This window comes from Castor canadensis, chromosome 9 (assembly GCF_047511655.1).
Source record: "Castor canadensis chromosome 9, mCasCan1.hap1v2, whole genome shotgun sequence".
NCBI lineage: Eukaryota > Metazoa > Chordata > Mammalia > Rodentia > Castoridae > Castor > Castor canadensis.
The window spans coordinates 86,216,130-86,238,632 of record NC_133394.1 but is presented as its reverse complement, the minus strand read 5'-3'; the positions used below and the strand labels follow the sequence as shown (position 1 = coordinate 86,238,632).

General features: G+C 41.8%; 1 protein-coding gene across 1 annotated transcript in view; it reads right to left on the bottom strand.

The window, feature by feature from the left end:
* The window catches only part of Scd5 (stearoyl-CoA desaturase 5), a 149,089-nt gene that overhangs the window by 36,150 nt on the left and 90,436 nt on the right, over positions 1-22,503 (bottom strand). The window contains 2 exon segments of the mRNA XM_074041893.1: positions 6,895-6,991; positions 6,994-7,084. Coding sequence (XP_073897994.1) covers positions 6,895-6,991; positions 6,994-7,084 — 188 coding nt within the window.

Sequence of the window (22,503 nt, the reverse complement as noted above, 5' to 3'; positions counted from 1 at the left end):
ATTCTGCTTTTCTTACCAAGGTCTACCCTCAGGAGCAACTAGTTAACCAGAACATGTGTGTTTCCCTCACCTAACTGGTCTGGGTGAGGGAAAATATCCAACTGTAGTTAACTGTCACCTTCCATGAGAGAAGACCTTCCAGACCATTCCAGTCATCCTGTCCCACATTTTAAAAAAAAGAGAGAGAGAGTAAAAAACAGAAACACTTGTGAAGTTCACAACCCAGAGGCTTGGGTTCACTGAGACCTTGACACAGGGCTATAGAATGCTTGCCCAAACTTACTTCCACATGAATGGCCTATGGACAACAGTCCATTTTGCTCAGTAGACCATGTCCAGATATCAAGAAAAAATTATAAGGCATACTAGAAAGAAAAAAACAAAAATACAGTTTGAAGACACAGAGCAAACATCAGAATCAGACATGGAGAGATGTTGGAGCCATCACACAGAAGTTAAAACAACTATGATTAACAGCTAGGGGCTCTATTAGGTAAAACAGACAACATACAAGAACACATGCTAAATACAAGCAGAAAAATGTAAATCCCAAGAAAGAACCAAAATAGAAATGGTAGAAATGAAAAATGTGGTAACAGAAATTAGGAATGCTTTTGGTGAGCTTGGGAGTAGTTTGAACACAGCTGAGGAAAGCATCTCTGAGCTTGAGGAAATATGAATGGAAACACCCAAGGCTGAAAGACAAAGAGAAAAAATAGGCTGAAAAATCAAAACAGAATACCAAGAGCTGTGGATCAACTATGAAAGTTGTAGCACACTTGTAATGGGGATAGCAGAATAAGAAGAGAGAAAGAAACAGAAGAAATATTTGAAACAATAATGACTGAGAACTTCCTCAAATTAATGTCAGATATCAAATCATAGATCCAGAAGGTTCAGAGAACACCAAGCAGGATAAATGAAAAAAAAAAAAAAAGGAAAAAGAAAAAAGGAAAGAAAACAATCCTATATTTAGGGCTATCATTTTCAAATAAAAAATGGGGCTTGGAATATAGCTCAAGTGGTAGAGCATTTGCCTAGCAAACAGGAGGAACTGGGTTCAATCCCCAATACCATAAACATAAACGAAAAACAAAAACAAAAGATTAAAAAGTCCTGGAACAAGTCAGAAGGGAAAAATGAAAACACCTTACCTGTACAGGAATAAAAATCTGAACTACATTAAGCAAGCAAGAGGAGAATGGAAATGAAATATTTAAAATTTTGAAAGAGAAAAACAGCAACAACTTTCCCTCAAAAGTGAAACAGAAAGACATTCTTGAAAAAACAAAAATTGAGAGCATTTATTGCCTAGACCTACTTTGCAAAAAATGTTAAAAGGAGTTCTTTATACAGAAGGGAAATAATATAGGTCAGAAACTTGGAATTTACAGAAAGAATATGATCAAAGTACTTTATATGCATGTATGAAAATAGAACAATGAAACTCATTAAAATTGTTTTTTAAATGGGGTAGGGAGGATAAGAAAGAATAATTAGCAGGGTGAATCTGATCAAAGCACGTTATATGCATGTATCAACATATCACAGTGAAATCCCTTTGTACAATTGGTATACACTAATTAAAAAAAGAAAGGGGAATAATAAAAGAAAAAAAAAGAAAGTAAGACTTTCTTCTGGAAAGACTCCTTAAAAGCAACTGACTCAACTCAGCAGTGTATCCCTTTACTCCCCCACCCACTTCTGGTTGAAGGTTAGTCATCAACTTGGATCACAAATGACACTAAGAACGAATGTTATATTCTAAAGTTGGCTAAGCAGAAATATAAAAGAACCCACCCTTTTGCAGTACTGGATTTGAACTCAGGGTCTCCCATTCTTGCTAGGTAAGGTGCTCTACCACTTGAGCCACTTCACCAGCAAGAACCCATATGTCTAACTGACCTGTGGTGCTGCCATCCCCATCTAGGACTGCCTGCCTGCAGAATTCTTTTAACTGTAAGAGAAACCTCTATCTTGTTTAATCCAAACATCCTTCCTAATTGATAGAACTCTTCTCAACCATACGCATGGCTCACTTCCAGGTTCATCTCAACATATGCAAAGCTCAGGCCAAGAGTATAGGTGGAGTCCCTAGCATAGCCTGTTCCCTTCTTTTCCTACCTCAAGCTTTGTAAACTCTGAGCTCATACTTTTAAGTTTCAGTCACCATGCTACAACTGTCTCCTCTGGTCACCCTTCAGGCCTAGGATACATACTTTTCAGTAGGACAGAGCCCAGGAAGAGGTTGGTATAGGCTCTGGAAGTGGGCTCAAGGCCACCTGGGCAGGAATGCTAAGATACTAGGAATCTGGGCATGGTTTGGAAGTCTGAGAAGGTTAGCCATGTCCCCTTGGTCCTGCCATATCCTCACCCTGTGGAAAGAATCATATCTCTTTAAGGCACAAGAAGTAGGGCCAGGGTCCTAGCTGCCAGGGTCTAAAAGTAACTGCTTCCTTCTCTCCCTTTCTCCTCCTAATGCCTGACTTTTCACCATTCACAACTGGATAATCCAACAAATGATGAAGTCAACTAGTTAACTACTTGTTACAACAGGCTTGGTAAAATTTTCTCTTCGGGAAAAGTCTGGGTCTTGAGCTTGAGCTGTGTGGTTTTCCTATTATTCTTCTTTGCTACTGTCTTCTTTCATTAGACCGTGTAACAGAAGGCCGATTACGCCTGACTCTGCCATGCTTTTTCTTGGTGAGTCATTATTAGGATGTCCGAGCTCAAGTTCATCTATCAATCAGATGCAATGTCTGTGTTAGCACACTGAGCAGACTGAAGGAGTGCCTCTAAGTCCTACACCACTGCCACTTGCACAGCCAGCCGCTTTAGGAAACTCCAAAGGCATTTAGTAGAATTTGTTTGCACAATCACTGTACCCTAGAAGTAAAATGAAGTTAGTCAAACACCCAGAGCAGGGATCGTAGCCCTCAAAGAACCAGATAAGCATAGGCAGGAATTCAGCAGGAGTCACTGAAATGACCTTCGACTGGGCCCCAAATCAGCAGAGCACTTTTCCCTATTACTCAGGAAGCCCTCCACTCAGCCCAGGGTAACAAGGACTAAGCAAGGGTAAACAAGGACCTGATGTGACACTGCCACTGACAATAGGATCCTCCCCTGCAGCTCTGATTCCTATAAGAAATCTGCCATGTCATGTGGCCTGAGTGGCAGGGCCAGTAAAGCCAGCTTCCTGAGCATGAGAAAAGCCAAGCCAAGCCGCTGCGCTCTCTGTGTATCTTGGACACTTTTGCACTGAGGTCAGTGATCATGGATGTCTGTGCTCGTTCAGCTGGATAATTACCAAAGGATATGAGTGCCTTCCCACACAGCTAAGAACTGCTATTATGCATTTTATCAGGAAGTGCAACCACAAGAACAGTGAGTTAATAATCTGAGATGCAGGGACATAGCTCCAGCTTTCTGTCTACATTTTGCTTATTGGTTTCTTCATAGGATGTATTGTGTGAATGTATTTTTAAATTTTTTCCATAATACTAGGATATCTTAAAAATCTTTGTGACTGGGAAGAGATTGCTTTTCCTGAGGCCAGATAATCCTGAGAGATAGCGAAGGCCCCAGCTTGGAGTGTGCCTTCAATATACAAACTCTCCAGTCAGAGAAAGCCTTCCTCTGGCTGCCTATGTACCTGAGGAGCCAATATTCCTCTGCCTTAATTATTTTAGGGCCACACTAGGGAACTAGGGCCCATCCCTACAGTTTAGAGCCTTCGGATTAGAGACTTTCATTAGGCCTATAACAGAAAGCCAATGAACCAAAGAATGAAGCTGATTAAGACTGGCCAGTCAGGACTTTGAGCACATGATAAAAGCGAGAGCACACAAGGGAGAGGTGAGGATAGGTAAGACACCTAAAAAATTAGCTAGCATTTGTTGCCCTCAACACAGAGAAACTAAAGCAGATACCTTAAAAGCAACTGAGGCCAATAGGAAAAGGGGACCAGGAACTAGAGAAAAGGTTAGATCAAAAAGAATTAACCTAGAAGGTAACACACAGGAAATCAATGTGAATCAATGCCCTGTATAGCTATCCTTATCTCAACCAGCAAAAACCCTTGTTCCTTCCTATTATTGCTTATACTCTCTCTACAACAAAATTAGAGATAAGGGCAAAATAGTTTCTGCTGGGTATTGAGGGGGTGGGGGAGAGGGAGGGGGCGGAGTGGGTGGTAAGGAGGGGGTGGGGGCAGGGGGGAGAAATGAACCAAGCCTTGTATGCACATATGAATAAAAAAAAAAAAAAAAGACTGGCCAATCAAACTGTCTACACTGCCCTGCGCTGCCTTTCCCGAGGAAACCACATAAAAGCTCAACCTTGGGTTCCTCCTTCCTCCTGCTTTCTGCCTCCTGACCGTGCTGAGGGCTCCCCCATGCCGCTCCTGCATGGAGTCTCTAAGACCTATATGTGTAATGCACTTTGTATTCCTAGGCTTTTCCTGTATCTCCTTTTCCATTTGCACCTGACTGATCATCACAGATAAATAAAACAAAACAAAAAACTAGGAAGCTATTAAAAATGGAGGCCAGCTAATTTGTGAGGTCCCTTCTGGAGCTAAAGTTCAATACAGTTCTGTGAAATGACAGACATGTGAAATATCCTTTCTCCACCCTCCTCTGACTGCCTCCTCTCTCAGGCCTTGGCTCAGAGGTTAGCTCCTTCCACAAGGCCTTCCCTTACCCCTCACCCCATGGTGTGGGTTAGGAGACTGTCCTCCACATTCCCATGGAGTCCTGTGCTATATTACAACACTCCTCTCACTAGGGTATAAGAGTCTTTAAATTAATTTGTGGGTTCCTTGCTCCTCCGCAAATTCTGGGACGATGGAGGCCAATCTTTAGGGCTGAATCTTCAGCATGGATTCCCAGCTGGAGCTCAGGTGCTCTGTGAAATGATGATATGGGTGGATGGTTTCTGATCACCATGGACCCCCTTTGGTCAACAGACTGGTGATAAAAGATGTTCTCAGATAACTATTAAGAGAACTTGCTGAACTAGCTTTGTTCTTTAACCTGCATTTAGGAATCGTCTTTGGTCATATGTACCACCAGTACACACAAATGAATCAGATCACAATACTGTTAAAGGAAAAGATGAAAAAAGACTTCCATTTTTATGGTCTAACTTAGATCCGGTTCAGTTCTCCTTAATAAAGCAGAAGAACCTTTGCCTTCCCATCTGAGCTCTTCAAATTAATCTAAGGTCTGATTGTCCCAAAGCATTACTAATTGTGAAGAAACATCATTCATATCACAGAATTGGAAATGACATACATATCCAACCACAGTGATGGTTTAATAAACTGCTGCATGCTGGACTGATGGTTCCCCTCAGGCTTTGACAACGGTGCCAAGTTAAAGGCAAAACAAAATCACGTATGCAGGGTGACTGACACCATGCCAAATGCATCAAATATGTGCATAAAAATAAGATACTACAGAATATTAATAGTGGCTGTGTTAGGACTGTGGGTACTTCTCATTCTAGTTCTTTGCACTTTTCAGTCTTTTCTTTAGTGACCTTTGATATTTTACTTCCATAGTAAAACATCAAAACTGACACATCATTTAATTGCTCGTAGTAAACATCTCTATTTACTACTCTAAAACTTTTGGCTATTGAAGGTGGGTATGTCTGCTTGGAAGAGGCACACAGAGAAGAAGCCTACCTTAAAACCAACAGAAGAAGTGACAGAAACATACAGAATCCTGTAGACTAGCAACTGCCTGTGTAATAATAATCATGGCTGACATTCATGAGTTCTTCATATGTAACAGGCATGTTCCATACTTTTACTTTCATTACATCTTCATAAAAGTGGTAGGAGACATAGATGAGACACAGACATAGGTGGTTAATTCACTTGCTGGTCAGTGGGGGGCACAGATCCTGACTGAAGCAGTCCATGTCCACAGTCCACCATTTTTCACTATACTTCTGTTCCCTCCAGTGTAAGAGAGAATCCCAGGAAGATGAGCACTTTCTAAGCCACACCACATGTAAAGATTTTTGTGCTGGACAAAGGCATTGCCTCCATTTCCAGTTTCAGTCTGAGCAGATTCTGCACAGATAAGTCCTCAGAAGACTCTAACGTGACTTTAGTTTCCACTTGCCATGTTATCCTAAAGCTCTGGCCAGAGCGTGATCGAATAGTTGTCTTCTTTGCACATAAATTTGTTGTTAGCCCATTTATAAGTGTCTCAGTGTGGCCACTTTGCAGATGCAGACCCACATGGATACAGTAGATGCCAGCTTTCTAGTTAAAAGGTGAACAAGGGGCACACTCTACTTGCCAGCACAATTCAGTTATGGGCCATTTTCTTTTGTGTCATGTTGAGAGTAATTTCACCTACAAATGCCAACCAACTGAACATGCTTGGCTGACACCTTAGGGCACACAGGCATTTTGAGGCTCCCATTTCTCTGCACAGAAACTACTAGAATAAGGTTTCCAGGGGTGGGAGGCCAGGGAGAGACTGCAGGAGAAGAGTGTAAGACACCTGAAGACAATCAGTCTTGTTTGGGTCAAATGTGTCACTAAAATAAAACAAGCCCCTCCTATTCTGCCACCCCAGGAGAATATAAACAGGTAAAAGAGAAACACAGAAATCAGTCATGCAAGATTAGTCAGAAGGAAAAGACACTAGGTTTAACAGAAATCCAATTATTTCTACCCATTAAATTTCAAAATAAACTTGAACCTAATGAGCAGAACAAAATTAATAAATAGAGGTACATCCTAAAGGTAAGACCCGATCATTAGGGTGACTGCTCAAAGAGAATGTGATGGGGGTATCATTGTACCTCACTGTGTTCTGCCTCTTTGCCTGGCCCCCGAGGGACAACTCTCTATGAGGTCCATTCATTTACTTTCTCTGGAACTGGACCACAGGATCAGCAAGCAGGTCAGTGACGTCAAACTTCTTCCCCTTCTCAATGACATCTGGATGCTTGCAGACCAACAGCTACAGCAGCCTCGGCAGGCATTGTGGGGGTCAGCGTCTGTCTCTGAGTACTTGTGGTAGGCTCGGTGGTCCCTGGCCCACTCAAAGATATCATTCTGCAGAAAGAAGGTAGAGCCTGAGTGAAGGGACAAAATGCCGGGTGCCTTTCTGGAAAGGCTCACCCTCCCCACCCTCCTCACTTTTACTTTCCTCCCATCTTCACCCCACAATCCCTCCCTGCACCTCAAGTTCAGCCCCTGAAGGGGGAAGGGTGGTTTTCATAAGAACAAAGGTAAATCTCCACTGACAGAGATCTTAGCTTGTGTTTGGAATGTGTCCAGTGAAGAGGCTCAGGCTATTGGTAGTTAGGGGGGAGACCCGAACAAAAGCCTGGGTAAGATACTGAAGAGTCCTAGATCACTCATGTCAAGAAAATTGAGGTCCAATCTTAGGATGGAGTCTTATTTATTTATTTGGCAGTACTAAGTTTAAACTTGGGGCCTCACAGTTGCTGGGAAGGCCTTCTACCACTTAAGCCACTCTACCAGCCCAAATTTATCTTATTTATTACTATTATTACTGTATTTTTTTTATTGAAGGCACTGGGGTTTGAAGTCAGGGCCTCACCCTTGCTAGGCAGGTAGGTACTCTTACTGCTTGAGTTCTACCAGCCCTTAGGATGGAGTCTTGTTTGTCAGAGGAGAGAGATAACCTTGACTAAGAAAGTGGGTTGGTTCTTGGCCTGGATCTTTCTGCCTCCCTCCTTGACTTTAATGATCTTCCTATCCAACTCAGAGAGAGAAGTCAGAAAGTTAAAAACATAGCCAGGTGCACTGGCTCACACATGTAGCCCTAACAACTTGAGAGGCTGAGATCCAGAGGATCACGGTTTCATGCTAGCCTGGACAAAAGAAACAAAAGATGAGACCTCTTCTCACCAGACAAACCTGGGCGTGTTCATGAACTCTATGCCAGCTATGATGGGAAGCATAAAATAGGAGAATTCCAGTCTAGGCTGGCCTGGGCAAAAAGTGTGATCCTAATTCAAAAATAACCAGAACAAAAAAGAGTGAAAGTGTGGCTCAAGTGATAGAGAGCCTGCTAGGAAGTGTGAAGCCCTGTGCCCCAGTACAGTCAAAAAAAATGTTAAAAACACAAAGAGCTACCTCTCCAAATCTCTCCAAAAGAGGGCACAAATGACATTGTCTTAGGACTGTTCTAACAAAGTGTATCAGAAAGGGTGGGAAGAGAACTTTGGCTCCTTGAGGAATCTGGTGTAATTGGCAGAATTCGCCAACTGGTTCTCCAATAGGCACTATCTAAGCAGCAGAGAGCATGGGACCCTCTTTAATGGGAGGGTGTCCAGGCTGGAGGTCCTCAGTGAGGTATCAGGGAACAGAATGGATGGCTTTTAGGTTATTCTGATTAATGAGACCTTATCTATAGCCAGATAGATAAGTCTATAAGATCCAGACTTCAATTGATACTGATTTGTTTGTTTAAATCTGACAATGCTTTAAAACATTTGATAGGCAAATGAAATTGGGAGATATCATTTTTAATAAGAAAATCTGAAAATGAAAATTTAAATAGTGTATGTCTTTCCTTTTTATGTCAATGGTAGTGATATTTTATACCATAATATTCAATACTTGGTAATGTTCCTAATAGGGAATCTTCCATTTCATAGATATTGGCTTCATCCAGTTGATGAGAAGAGAAAGAATTGTTTCACTCTCAAAGTATAAACAATTCTTTTTTTTTTTTTAGGAGAAACTCAGGGTGAATTTTATTTATTTTTTTTTTTTATTCATATGTGCATATAATGTTTGGGTCATTTCTCCCCCCTTCTCCCTGCCCCCTCCCTTACCTATCCCCCCACCTACCCCCCCACCACCACTCCCTTCCTAACTCACCCTAACCCCTCGCTACCAGGCAGAAACTATTTTGCCCTTATCTCTAACTTTTCAACAATTCTTTTAATCCAAAGGAGAGTCCTGAGTTTGGGTTTCTTTGGCTTATCCAATGTTGCTAGAGGTTACTCAATCCTGGTCCTGCCAGGGCATCATTGAAAAATATTTAAATTTGCTTAAACCTTGATTAATTCGATAAAGAAAGAGATAGTAGAAAGTTCTTAAGAAGTATATGTACACTTCTGTAAGTGGGGGCGCCATCCTATAATCCCAGCACTTAAGAGGCTGAAGCAGGAAAATAGCAAGTTTGAGGCCATCATGGGCTATACAGTGAGGACCTGTCTCAGAACCACCTTCCCCATCTAAGAAAAGAAGTATATGCGTGGCCATCAAAATGAAGAAAGAAGTCCTTGGAAATCCGTATTAGACAAAAATTATAGCCTCGCTTACTAGAATACTAAAGAGGTGTTTAGAACTAGCTAATGTATTTCAACACAGTGGTTGGAAAGAGTGAATGTATTTTATTATTGATAACCACATAATTTGGAGTTGGGAAACAATTTCCCAACTAATTCCTTTCACATTAGTTTATTGCCTTTATTGCAGTGCCCATCTGAACATGACATATGAGGAAAAGAGAACACTCTGTCCTCCATTCACAGATGGAAAAATCAAGGCTTAGACGATATTTACTCAAGTTCATCTAATAAGTCAAAACAGTAATAGACCAAAGATGGCCCTCCTTCAATTCTCAGTTCACGTGCTATCAACAAGATCTGTACCTTATTCTTTATGTGAAGGGAAAAGACATTTATAGAAAACTCTCATTTTTCTTTTTAAAAGGTTGTATCAGTTCTTATTTAATGCTCTGCAATTTCTTAGAAACTGTAGGTGGGGAGTTCCAAAAGGCTAGAAACGTTATTCTCATAAAATTAAGCATAATATGAAGTGAAACAAGACTAAACAAAAAAAAAGCATAATGACAAGTTGGAACAGAGATCTTTATTTTAATTCCTGTCACCTGGATACATTCTTAACAGAAACCACCTGATTATAATAATGGAAGACAGCAAAGGTTTGGGCCATATTCCAAATAATCAAGTATATACCTGAGTCAAGAACACTTTAAGGTATAGTTTTGCAATCCTTTGTGGTTGTGTTGTTTCTAAACTGTGAAGCTGAGAAAAAGCAACTAAAGAACAAGATGTGAGTCAACAATCAGGTAGAAAAAGAGCAAGATTCCTATGCTTGACCCAAGAGCCCTTTCTTCCCCATTACCTGCATTTTTCTCTTATACTGGCGTGATTGGGAATAGATGGGTAGAGGGAGGGAGGCACCTACCTGTGAACAACATTTATGTTTGATGAAAACGTGTGTGTATCTAGGGTGTGTTTTGGTACAGTCAATATGTGCTTTAGAAACAAGCTACAGGGAAAGCTGGGGACTAATGAGGAAGGAGAGTGGAGCTAAGTAAGCCTTGGGAGATGGGGAGTGAAGGGCAGAAGGCACAGCCCCAGTGACATCTCGAAAATCTTGCTCCCCCTCAGAGTTAACATAGTGCTGATTGCTCTTGTCTAAAACTTCATATGTCACTCTGTCATCCTTGTGTCACAGAAAAGAAAGAAAAAGTCAGGCACAGAGAGAAGACAAACGCCCATCAATGCACTGACTTTGGGTGTGAAGGTTCTGCCTGTGCATCTCCTGTACACATTTTGATAGGAGCACGGTAATGAACTCAGCAGAAATCCTGGAAGCCTAAATTCTTACACATTCGAACAAATCAATGAAATTATTCAATTTGCAACTTAGAGTTTATACTTAGATTCTGATAGATCACTGTGTTAATATGCAATCCCATTGCCTTTATATGTGGACACCTCAAGTGTGTGTTGATTTTTTCCTGAGAAAGGACTGGAGTGTTGAAGGGAGCTACATTGACTCTAAGTGCACTGGGTATATCTGAGGCACAAGCAGGATTAGGAACGAAGCAAGTCAGGAGAGTGCAGCTCAGGCGGTGTGTTTTATGATTGGAGGACCACATCATGGTCCTACTTTGTGACAGCCAATAGGAATACAATAGAAACTACATACGTAATTAAAATTTCCCTAGTGGCCACATTTAAAGAGTGAAAAGTAATAAGCAAAATTGATTTTAATGTATTTTATTTAATGTAATACACCCAAAATATTTTCATTTCAATATATGAGTTTAAAAATTTTTAATAAGATATTTTACATCATTTCTTTGTGCCAAGCATTTGAAATTTGGTATGCATTTTTTACTAGCCAATTTGGAGTAGTCACATTTCAGATGTTCAGTAGCCTCATAAGCTATCCGCTATGACACTGGACAGTGCAGGTCTAACTCATGACTTGGAAACTTTTCCAGATGTCTTATGTTTCAATTTTAAAGGATTTTTTCTTTTTTTTTTTTTTTTTTTTTAGTGGTACTGGGGTTTAAACTCAGGGCGTCATGCTTACTAGGCATAGACAGTCGCTCTACCATTCCAGCCATGGCTAGCCCTTTTTATTTATTTTTCAGGGAAGGTCCCCTGCTTCTTGCCCAGGGCTACCCTAAGACTGTCTTCTTGCCCATGCCTCCCATGTAGCTGGGATGGCAGGTGTGCACCACCACACCCAACCATCAACTTTAAAATGCCAATGCCGCCTGCTATGGGTAAGAATGAGAAACTGGTACCAAGCTTGTGAAGGCAAATGGCAGCAGAGGCTCTGAAGTTGTGCACATCCTTTAAACCAGCAATTCATTTTCTGGAAGTTAGCTTAAAGAAATATTTAACTGTGGTTGTGTGCAAAAATTTAACCCTAAGGATCCATAGTGAGCATTTGGAAAAACCCTGTATTTCCACATAACATTATACTTTGTGATACATCATTAAATACTATTCATGTGAATGTGAGTGTGTGTGTGCGTGTGCGTGTGTGTGCATGTGTGTGTGCATACATAAAAATCCTATATAAACATGTGGACAACTTCTGGAAAGAAATAGTAAAAAAAAAGTCTTAAGAGTTACTTCAGGGGAGGGAAATAGGAAGATAGGGATGAGAAGAAATGCTTTATGTTTTATAATATACTCTGAAATTATCAAAAAAGTATGCCTCAGCCCTGATACAGTGGTTCACATCTGTAATTCCAGCTACTCAGGAGGTAGAGATCAGAGGATTGCAGGTGTGGAGATTGGAAGGATGGAGGCTGCAGCCCAGCTCCAGCAAAATGTTTTCAAGACCTCATCTCAACTAATCAAGTGGGTGTGTTGGTGGACTCCTATATTTCCAGGTGTGAGGAAGATATAGGTAGGATAATCAAGGCCTAAGGCTGGTCCTGGGCAAAAACAAGAGACCCTACCTGAAAAATAAGTGAAGCAAGAGAAGGGCTGGGGACATGGCTCAAGTGGCAACATGCTTGCCTTGTGACTTCGAGGCCCTGAGTTCAAAGCCCCAGAACCACAAAAAAGTATCTATGAGTTTTGCAGTAAAAAACTAATTAACAAAAAAGGGCATTGCTCATTGACACAGAACAACTACACCTCCTATGGTTTGAAGTGCCCTGGCTTGAGCCCACCCTCTCTCTTGGCCTTTAGGTCTTCGAATTCATCATCAATAATGTCCTTAATTGGGGGTCCCTGCTGAGATTATAGAACTGAAACTGATCGTGTTGTCATTCTTCTCCCCAAGAGCAACCCTTGGGTGTCACCTGGGACTTGAGCAAAAGCAATGAATGTCAAAAGCTCCCCTGCAGAGGGTTAAGAAGCAATCACTCTGTCAGAACCACTTTCCCCCAACTTCCTTTCATGCTCAAAATAAATTCCCAAACGTGGTCATCTAAATGGTAAAGGAAAATTGTCTGTTAAACCCACATAATTTCCACTGGTTAGCAAGAGAAGACAACGTAAGCACCACTGAGCCTGTCCCATTCACAGATTTACAGCCAGAATCATGGCTTGGTTTTCCCCTAGCCTAGCTAGAAACAGACGTTTGTTTCTGACCAGACACCACTACGGCTGTTCTGTCCCCTAATTCAATTTTGTGGCTGCTTGAAGGAGAAATTACCAAGTGGCCTCAAAACACAGCCAAAGGGAATTCCACTTTTATTCATAACACATCTTTGTCTCTAGTCAGTAGTGAAAAAAGAAACTAGTACCAAAATGTCAAGATGTCAGTTTGAACAGGCAGGTGTCAGGTAGAAAGGGAGTGTGTGTGTGTGTGCTTATGGAGAGTGAATGATATTCTACATGGGAAAGGAGTGGTTCTCTCAAGAGAAGGCAGCCTGCCTTTCCCTCTTGGGAACTGTAAGGTTCATTGGAAATCGACAGACTGTCTCTGAGTTGGAACTTAATCTTTTCCAGCTCAGAGGCCAACACTGTCCCATTCAGACACTGAAAAACATTGGGTGCTGTCTCCAGTGTTGATACAGGTCAGCACTGGTTTCCTTACAGATAACACTGACACTCTGTGAAAATAGTCCACAAAGTCCCCAAAAGGGTCTGGCACTGGTCTGTACCACCTGGCATTGGGGCATCTTTGAAAGGGCAAGTTGTTACCTCCTGTCTTACCCTTGTGTGGCACTCAGCCTGGACAAGAATTGAAAGCTAATCTAAGTGCTTTAAAAAAGTGTTTGCTGACAAAATTTAAAAATTGCAAAGAAGTAAAGGGTTGTTTCATATTTTCTTCTATTGTTCTTTTGTTTAAATCTCTTAAAATGTCTTTTACACTTTTTAAAAACAACAGGGTTTTTTTTGTTTGTTTGTTTTGGTGATACTGGGGTTTGAACTTAGGCCCCACACTTCCTAGGCAGGCACTCTACCACTTGAGCCACTTCACCAGCCCTTTCTTGGTTGGGTGTTTTTCAAGGTAGGGTCTCAAGAACTATCTGCCTAGGGCTGACTTCAAACCATGAGCCTCTGCCTCCTTAGTAGCTAGGATTAGAGGCTTAAAAAACTTTTTTTTTTTTTTGCAATGTTGGGGCTTGAACTCAGAGCCTACACCTTGAGCCACTCCACCAGCTCTATTTTTGTGAGAGGTATTTTTGAGATAGTGTCTCACAGAACTATTTGCCCAGGTTGGCTTCAAACCGTGATCCTCCTGAGTAGCTAGGATTATAGGTGTGAGCCACCAGCGCCCAGCAAAAACAAATTTTTAAGATATATTTTTAAAATGATTTGGACAGGCCAACAAATATTTTCAGTTTGAGTTTTGCAGGAATTGTTGGTTAGTTGATCATTATTTCAGTCTCCTGAGCTAGATCTCCCTCACTTCATCAGTCAAAATGGCCCAGAAAACAACGGCAGTACAGCAGCAGTGAGAATATTTGGCTCCCAGATCTTGCTTTTTAAATGCTATTCCCCACGAAATGGAATCAGGGCTCTAAAGAAATAACTGGTGCAGGACAAGAGCAAGGGAAGTACAGAAGCAGGTTGGTATGTTCCTGTGTCGGAAAGGAAGTGTTTAAAAAGTGATGGGTCAGGCTGGAGATGCAGCTCAGAGGTAGAGCTGTTCCCAGCATGTGCAAGATCCTGGGTTCAATCCTGGCACTCAAAAAAAAGCCTCATGTTCCAAACGAATATGGGAGCCCGTTGACTGCAATGCCTCAAACTGAATACATTGGGTCAATCTGAATAACCACCATTTTGCATTTGTTATGGGAATAACTGATTCAGGAAGAGTCACCAATATCTGCTAAAACTACTGGGTCAAAGTTTGATGAAGATACAATATTTACAGAGTTTCATAATATCTCTACATAAATTACTTCTTCATTACAAAAGGAAAAACAGCAATCTTACTGTAGAGAAACCTGGTAGATATGTTGACCTAGCAATCAAAGTTCTTACCACCAATAATCTGACAAAGTGATATCATGTGCCTCTTATTTGATGCTGGGGACACAAGACTACTAATGTAGAATTCCTGCCAAAAATACACAGTCTGAATTGAACAGTGAGGAAATATGACTAAATTCTGACTAAAGGATGTGCCACAAAGGAACTGGCCAGTATATTTAAGAAATATCAATGTCATAAAATCATAGGCTGGGGATCTATTCCATATGAAAAGAGTATAGGGACATTATAACCCATTGTGATGGGTGATCCTGAGCTGGATCCTGGACTAGGTCCCTGACATAATGTTGACATATTGTGTCAACATTAAATTGCCTGACTTCAGTGAGTGGGCCATGTGTACATGAAACAGACTTTGTTACTAGGAAATACACACTGAGGTGCACAGGAATGGAAGAGCATCATGTCTATGCTGACTCTCAAATGATTCAACAAAAATTACACATGTGAATACACATATACACACATACATACGAAGAGAGGACAATAAAGCAAATGAGACAATATGTTAATAAGTAGTGAATCTGGGGAAGGTTCAGGAGTTCTTCATAGTGATTTTTGCAACTTTTCTGAAGGTTTCAAAATAAAAGTTTTGAACAGAGATTATTTCAAGATAAAACTAAAAAAAAATCAAAGTCATCCTTCTTGAAAATCTGAGTTTTCCCTTCTCATCACCTTATTCAGGCTTTTCTCCATGTAGCTGGGTTCCTGTAATAACCTTCTAACAGCCTTAACTCTCCTCCATGTGCAGTGGCACGCTCTAACACACCTCTCATACTCAACCTTCCCAAATACCTGTCATTCTCTTGCTTACCATTTGACAACTTCTCCATATTGCTTTTCTCATAACAACTAAGCTTTTCTTCTTGGCAATCAAAGATCTTCAGCTGTCCTCATCATTCCCATCTTTCCCAGTTTATTTAGATTTTAATTTGACATATATTTGCTGAATGGCTATGGGCTGGGATATGAAAAAAAAAAAACAGGACAATCAAGGCTATGTCCTCAAAGATTTCATGGTGTATGGAGGACAACACAAACATAAAGCAAATGAATTAATCATAAATAAAATGATTTCACACTGGGATTAGAGCTATGAAGCAAGCAAGTGAGCCTTGCAGGGAATATCAAAAGGGAACATTGATATAGGCAAGGTCTTTCTTATCAGGCACTCTTTAGGTTGAGAAAAGTTGAGGCTAGGAATGAGAGAGGGTGAGGGAAACTGTCTTAGGTAGATGGAAGGACTTGAAACAGCCTCGAAACTTAGAGAAGGCCACTGTGTCAGTATCATGGAGCCCACACAAGAGGGGCACAAGATGAAGACTGTTAGGTCCCTGGCATTCTTGGGGCGGGCGGAAGGACCCAAGGCTACACCTTAAAACCAGACCCCCTGATTTATGACTGCTTGTTTCTCCCTGCCTGATTGTTTCTCGGCTTGCAAAACAACTCAGGAACTTCCAGTTACTCAACTAGCCAGGCATGTCAACCTGTTCCATCTGGTGATCGCAGATAATCGGAGACCAGAGACTCTCTCCCTCCCCCATGGGTTGGCCCCTCCTATAAAGCCCACTACCCAATTCACCCAAGTCACTGCTCCCTGACCTCTTGGGGGCAGCCATGCAGTCTGGATCTTAATAAATCTTTCCTTTCCACATCTGGCGCGGTCTTAATTCGGCAGTACCTTACAAAGACTAGACGTATTATGGCATGCTAAAGAATATATCTGATCAAGGTACTTCATATGCATGTATGAAAACAGAATAATAAAAGCCATTAAAATTGTTTTTTAAAAAAAGGTGAAGGATAAAAAGAGTAATAGATGGGGTGAATTTCATGAAAGCACATTCTGTCTACGTATGGAAATATCACAATGAAACTCCCCTGCACAATTAATAAATAAATGCTAGTAAAAAAGACAGATTATCTCAAAAAAAAGAAGAATTTATCTGTTCTTTGTATCTGCTTCTTGGCACAGAACTTTAAAAACCCTTGGTATTTCTTGAGTGAAGAAGACTCTTATGCTGAAGAAGTGACTCAGGTGGGCCCCTAGAGAGCCTCAGGATGGGGACAGATCACCAGAAAGAACAGTCAGATGATTACACTTGGTATTTCGAGAGGGGAGAGAGACTGGAGATTGAGTTGAGTCACGTGACAAATGATTTAGGCATGTTTGCATGCCTAAGCAGTAAAACCCTGATAAAATCTCTGGACACTGAGGCTCAGTGGAGCTTCCTGGTTGGGGAACATCCTGATGTGCAGGGAGGGTGGCACTCCCTGACTCCCTGGGGAGAGGGCACCGAAGCTCTGAGCCCTGGACCTTGCTTACCTTGCTTTATGCAGCAATTCCATCTGGCTGTTCCTGACTTGTATCCTTTGTAATAAGGTATAGCACTTCTGTGCCATAGTGATTACTGAACCTAGAGAATCACAGGAATCCCTCAGTTTGCAACTGGTCAGTCAGAACTATGAGTGAACTGAGGACCCCATTACTATTCTGCAGTCTTTGCAGATGGTGTCCGAGATGGGGAAATCATATGGGGGACGAGTCTTTGCGAGATCCGACATTAATGCTGCATGATTAGTGTTGCAATTGTGTGACAGTACACTAAACTGGAGTGAAAACAGAGAATTGGTACACAAAAGCCTATGCAGGGTCCTCCAGATCTTTGTCACGAGGTTAGAGTTCATTCCAGATGCAATATTAAGCCACTGGGAAAAAAATTTTTTTTTGCCAGGTAATAATTTAATTTTCAATAAATTGTCTCTGATCGTAATATAGAGAAGGGCAAGCACTGAAGCAAGAAGACCAGTTCAGACAGCTTTGTAGCACCTAGCAAGAAATGATCATGGAAGAGACGAGAAGTGTTCAGATCCAAGATATAATTTCATAGGAGAACTGAAAGGATTGACTAAAAGATTGATGAGGGATGACAGAGAAATGGTGAAAGCCTGGGTGACACCCGGAGTTTTGATGAGAAACCTATGTAGAGTTATGACTTTGGTTTTGGCCACATTGAGTTTGAGATCCAACAAGAGATGTCACTCAAGGTGTTAGACCTGCGACACATCAGTTTCCTTCTTCAATCAGACTGATGCTGTAACTACGCCATCACTCCACACAGTACAATGATGGCTCCTCTCTCTTTATCTTTTACACGTGTTTCCCTCACCTTGCCCCCTCTTTCTTTGCTTAGACGAATGCTTTTTACTTCTTAAGGTTCAGTTCAAAAATCACCTTCTGCATTAGGCTTTCTCCAAGTACCCTACCTACATTATATTTCTGCAGCCCAGAGTCAATGTGAAGCCTTGGAGCAATTTAACTCTATGATCAAGGTACTTTGTATGCATGTATAAAAATAGAATACTTTATTGTACACAAGTCCAGCCAGCTCTATTAGATTGTTAGCTGCTCATGACTAGGGCCATTTCTTATACAGCTCTGTGCTCCTCATAAGCCCATAGCGGTTTATGTGCCCTTAAATCAAAAGGGAATTAACTAGCAGATTTACAACAAAAAAGGGTGGGAAGTAAATACAATAGGAAAAAGAAGGCAATAACAAATGTTTTCGCTTCTAAAAGAGTTTTAGAAAGCAATGCCAGAAATTTCCATTTGGCACATGAAATGCAATAAAATTTTGCCATTAATTAAAACTATTGCTTCCATGACACCTGTAGATGTTATACATTTAGAGCTTGAGAAGGCACTGAAACAGCTTCCCTACAACATTCCTGTGGCAGGAGCTCTGGCTGGTGCTCTTAAACAGGAAGACTGAAAAGCCTGAGCGGTGAGGAACAAGGATCAATGGCAAAAAACAGCTCAGTATCTACTGAGGAGAGGGAGACGCTAATGGAAGGCCCAGTGTGTCTGTGAGATCTACCTTCATTTATCATCTTCATTAATGACTGGGAACAAGGCTTACACATTTTGTTAATAACATTTGGCTGGTACTAAATTAGGAGGTGCGGCAGACATCATTGAGGACAGAGAAATAACACAGATGAACCTAAAGAGATTAGAAATATGAATAGAAATTATCACAATAAGATTTGATTTAGGAAAAATGCAAATGAAGGCAGCTGGGGAGACATCATCTGAAATGCAGAATACTCACTGAGCTGGGAAAACTAGAAAGCAGCAGCACAGAGCGAGTGGCAGGATAGTGATGGAACAGAGTAAAGAATAAGCAGTGACAATGTGCTATCCCAGCCCAAATGGCAGGTGGCAGGTAGAGGAAGAAACAGATTGTCAAGGAATAATATTGCAACATAGTCTTTGTTAACATCTACACATTTGGGGAGACAATGTGGGAAAATAAACTCAGACATTTAGACTTTAGCTGCTTTAGTTGTTAGAAAGGGGAAGTGGAGGTGGTTCAAGCGGTTTGCCAAGGACTAGTGTGTGGTCGCAGGCCTCTGGGGTCATTGTGGCCTTGAACTCACTGTGTAGACAGCTGCCCTTGAACTCACTGTTGCACACAGGTTGCCTTGATTTCTTTATATCTCCCTGTTGACCTGACCTCATGTGTGGTATGAGCAAATGTTAAAGCCCTGATGAGTTCAAACTCCAGTTTCAACAAAAATGAATGAAAGAAAGGAAGGAACAGAGGGAAGGAGGGAAGGAGGAAGAGAGAGAGAGAGAGAGAGAAAGAAGGAAGGAAGGAAGGAAGGAAGGAAGGAAGGAAGGAAGGAAGGAAGGAAGGAAGAAAAGAGATTAGACTGGTGGGTGCTGAGGATCCCAGCTCTCATTGTCTGTGATTCTAGCAGAAGAGACAGGCAGGGAGCAAAAGTGCATGGTTAAGAGGCTCACTATCTGCAGCATTTCTAGAGATCTTTATTATGAAAAGAAGGCAGAATGAGACAGCTTGAAAAAACGTTTCCAAATAGATTTTGAATTCACAGGACTACATGTGGAATTCATCTGTGATAAGCCTACCTTTCTTGCAGTACAGATGTGCAGCTGAATTGACACACAAAACCTGATTGTTTATCTAAGAGAACCCTCTAGCGAGTAATTCTTTAAAATACCAACTCTGTGTGTCTTTAAAAGTATAAAACTTTTTTGGTTTACAAAAATTGAATTCCCTGAAAACTGTCAGCAACACATCTGTCGTCCAAAGCAGGTCCCATCACATTATGTCTCCACCTATGCTGAGAGGGTGAAGTGGGAGGCAGCCTGGTCCTGGTGGGTGGCATGGAGTCTGTGGAGTTACTGTCTTTTCTCAGGCTTTCGGGCTGTCACATTCTCATCCCCTTGAAGTGCCTCTCCTTAGGTGATTTGCTCAACTCACCTACTTTCCCTGACCCAGAATCCCAACAAAGAAGAAAGAAAGGTGTCTAGGGGCGGAACAATTTTAGCCTCTACCTTTATTGGTGAACTGTGTTGTTAATTTGCCAGGAAAGGGAAAATGCCATGTCTCACACAGCAGCCCCAGGACAGTTTCTTCCCCCCCTCCTTTTGTCTTTGTGCCACTGCATCTGTCACAGCCTCAGAAGGAGCTGCACTACACAGCAGCATATACAGAGCAAGGATGCTTCGGTGCGTACACAAATCACCATCATGGAGGGCAGAGAATAAGAGTTACTGCTCAGAGACACCTAGCTGTCTATTCTCTCCATCTGACTTCCAAATGTGCCCAAGAGGGAAAAATGCTGTGCAAGAAGACAAGGTGAGGCATGGCATGCAAACTGCTTTCCCAAGCTATGCCAGGAAGTCTTCTGGGGCATCTGGATCAGGATCACCCATCATGGCCTGGTTGCACAGGAGGAGGGAACATCCACTCAAGTGGAGAAGAGGAAAGAAAACCACCTCTGACACGGGGATGAAAAGCTGTACCTAAGCTGCAGCTTAGGCCGTGGTTAGGGAAGGTGGCAAATGTGGAACCTGAAGAGAGTGTGAACCTGCACCGAGAGCCACAGGAGGTTCAGGATGCTTTTTTTTGACAGCACTGGGGTTTGAACTCAGAGCTTCATGCTTGTTAGACAGGCACTCTAACACTTGAGCCATGCCTCCAGTCTTTTTTGCTCTGATTTTTTTGGAGATAGGAGATAGACTTTTTGCCCAAGTTGGCCTGGACCCAATTCTCCTATTTTAGGCTTCCTGCTATAGCTAGGATGCAGGCCCACGCCCAGCTTTGTTCTGTTGAGATGTGTTCTCACAAACTTTTTTTGTTTTGCCCAGAGTGGCTTCAAACTACAATCCTCCCTGTCTCAACCTCCTATATAGCTTGGGATGATAGATGAGAAATACTGGAGCCCTGCTAGGTTTGGCGTTCTTGAACCTGCTGTAGTGTTCCAGTGTTTGCTTCTCTTCTACACAATTGCCACTTGATGCTGCTGCTGACACCCTGAGTTGCACTTGGGTGCACTGCCAAATGCAGGTCTTCCAGTCTGCAAAGTCCCAGGTTGGGGAACAATCTGACTTATGGCTGTGATCTGAGGCTGACTTGTGCCAACGAAGTCAGGAAGTTATGTCACCCCTCTGACCAACACCTTTCAGGGTCTTCCCATGACATTTAGAACCAATCCAAACTCCTAGGTATGCCTGACAAAGCCCATGGACATGGTCTCTGTCCCCATCTCTGGCCTCTTCTCCCACACACGGACCGGCCCACTGGCCATCTTTCTCTCCTTGAATGCATCAAACCTGTCCTTCTTCTGCTTTGGCTCCTCCCCCATTTGGAATGCTCTTCCCCTACTGTACTCTCCTTAGAGTCACCGCCTCAGTCAGGTCTTCTCTGACCACACTCTCGAAAGAAGCTACCTCCCTGGTACTCTGTGTCACATTGCTGTACTTAAATTCTTCATATCCTTTTCCCTCTGAATACACTCACTTATTTGTTTGCTTCCAAGCCCAGCTGTGCTCTTTCCCACTGTGACATTATGAGGACAGGGACCTTGTCTGTCTTGTTCCCCAGAGCCTGCACAGTGTTCAGCACCTGCATTTGCTGAATGAAAGGGTAAATATACACTTCAATCCTGAGAGAGGTATTAGGGCACAACAGTAAGAGGGTGACTCTGAAGTCAAGCTGCCTGCATTAGAACTTTCTTTGTCACTTAAATCCCTATGTTCTGGAACATACTACACAGCATTTTTTCTTTCTATTTTCTTAATTACTGAATGTGAACAATAGTACCTACTTTGTTTGTGTGCTATCAGATGACTGTATAAAGTACTTAATGAAGTGCTGGTATAAAGTTAGCATTCAATAATTTATTTTATTTTGTTATTGTTGCTTACTGTTGTAATTATTACATTCTTGCTAAAGTTCACAATCCATGATTTGTGATTCACTTCACACATTTATATGTAAAGCTTGATCCATTCACAAATCACACTGTAACTTCCACTTTCTGGTCCAACATCTGGAAGTCATCACATCCATCCTTACAATAAGATAAAAACTAAACAAACTGAAAACAACTAGCAGAGACTTAGAGTCACAGGCAGCCCCCAAAACTAGCAAGACAGATGCAATGCAGAGGATCTCAGCTCACTGAGGATGGAGGCCCCGGAGCAGCTCAACACTTTCATAAAGTTTGCCTCCAGGATCCCTATCAAAGTCCCTCTATGAAAATCTCAGAAAAAATGTTCTGGGGCTTCCCAGGAGGAGGAGAAAATCAACCACTGTGAAATACAGTAGAACTCTCCATTCTCTTTAACAGGACTAGTTCTCCAAAGAAAGTATTTTACTAGCACCTGACCAACTGTAGTTTTACCAAAGCCTATCAACCAGGGGGAAGGAAAATACCCAGCTTGGGCACACA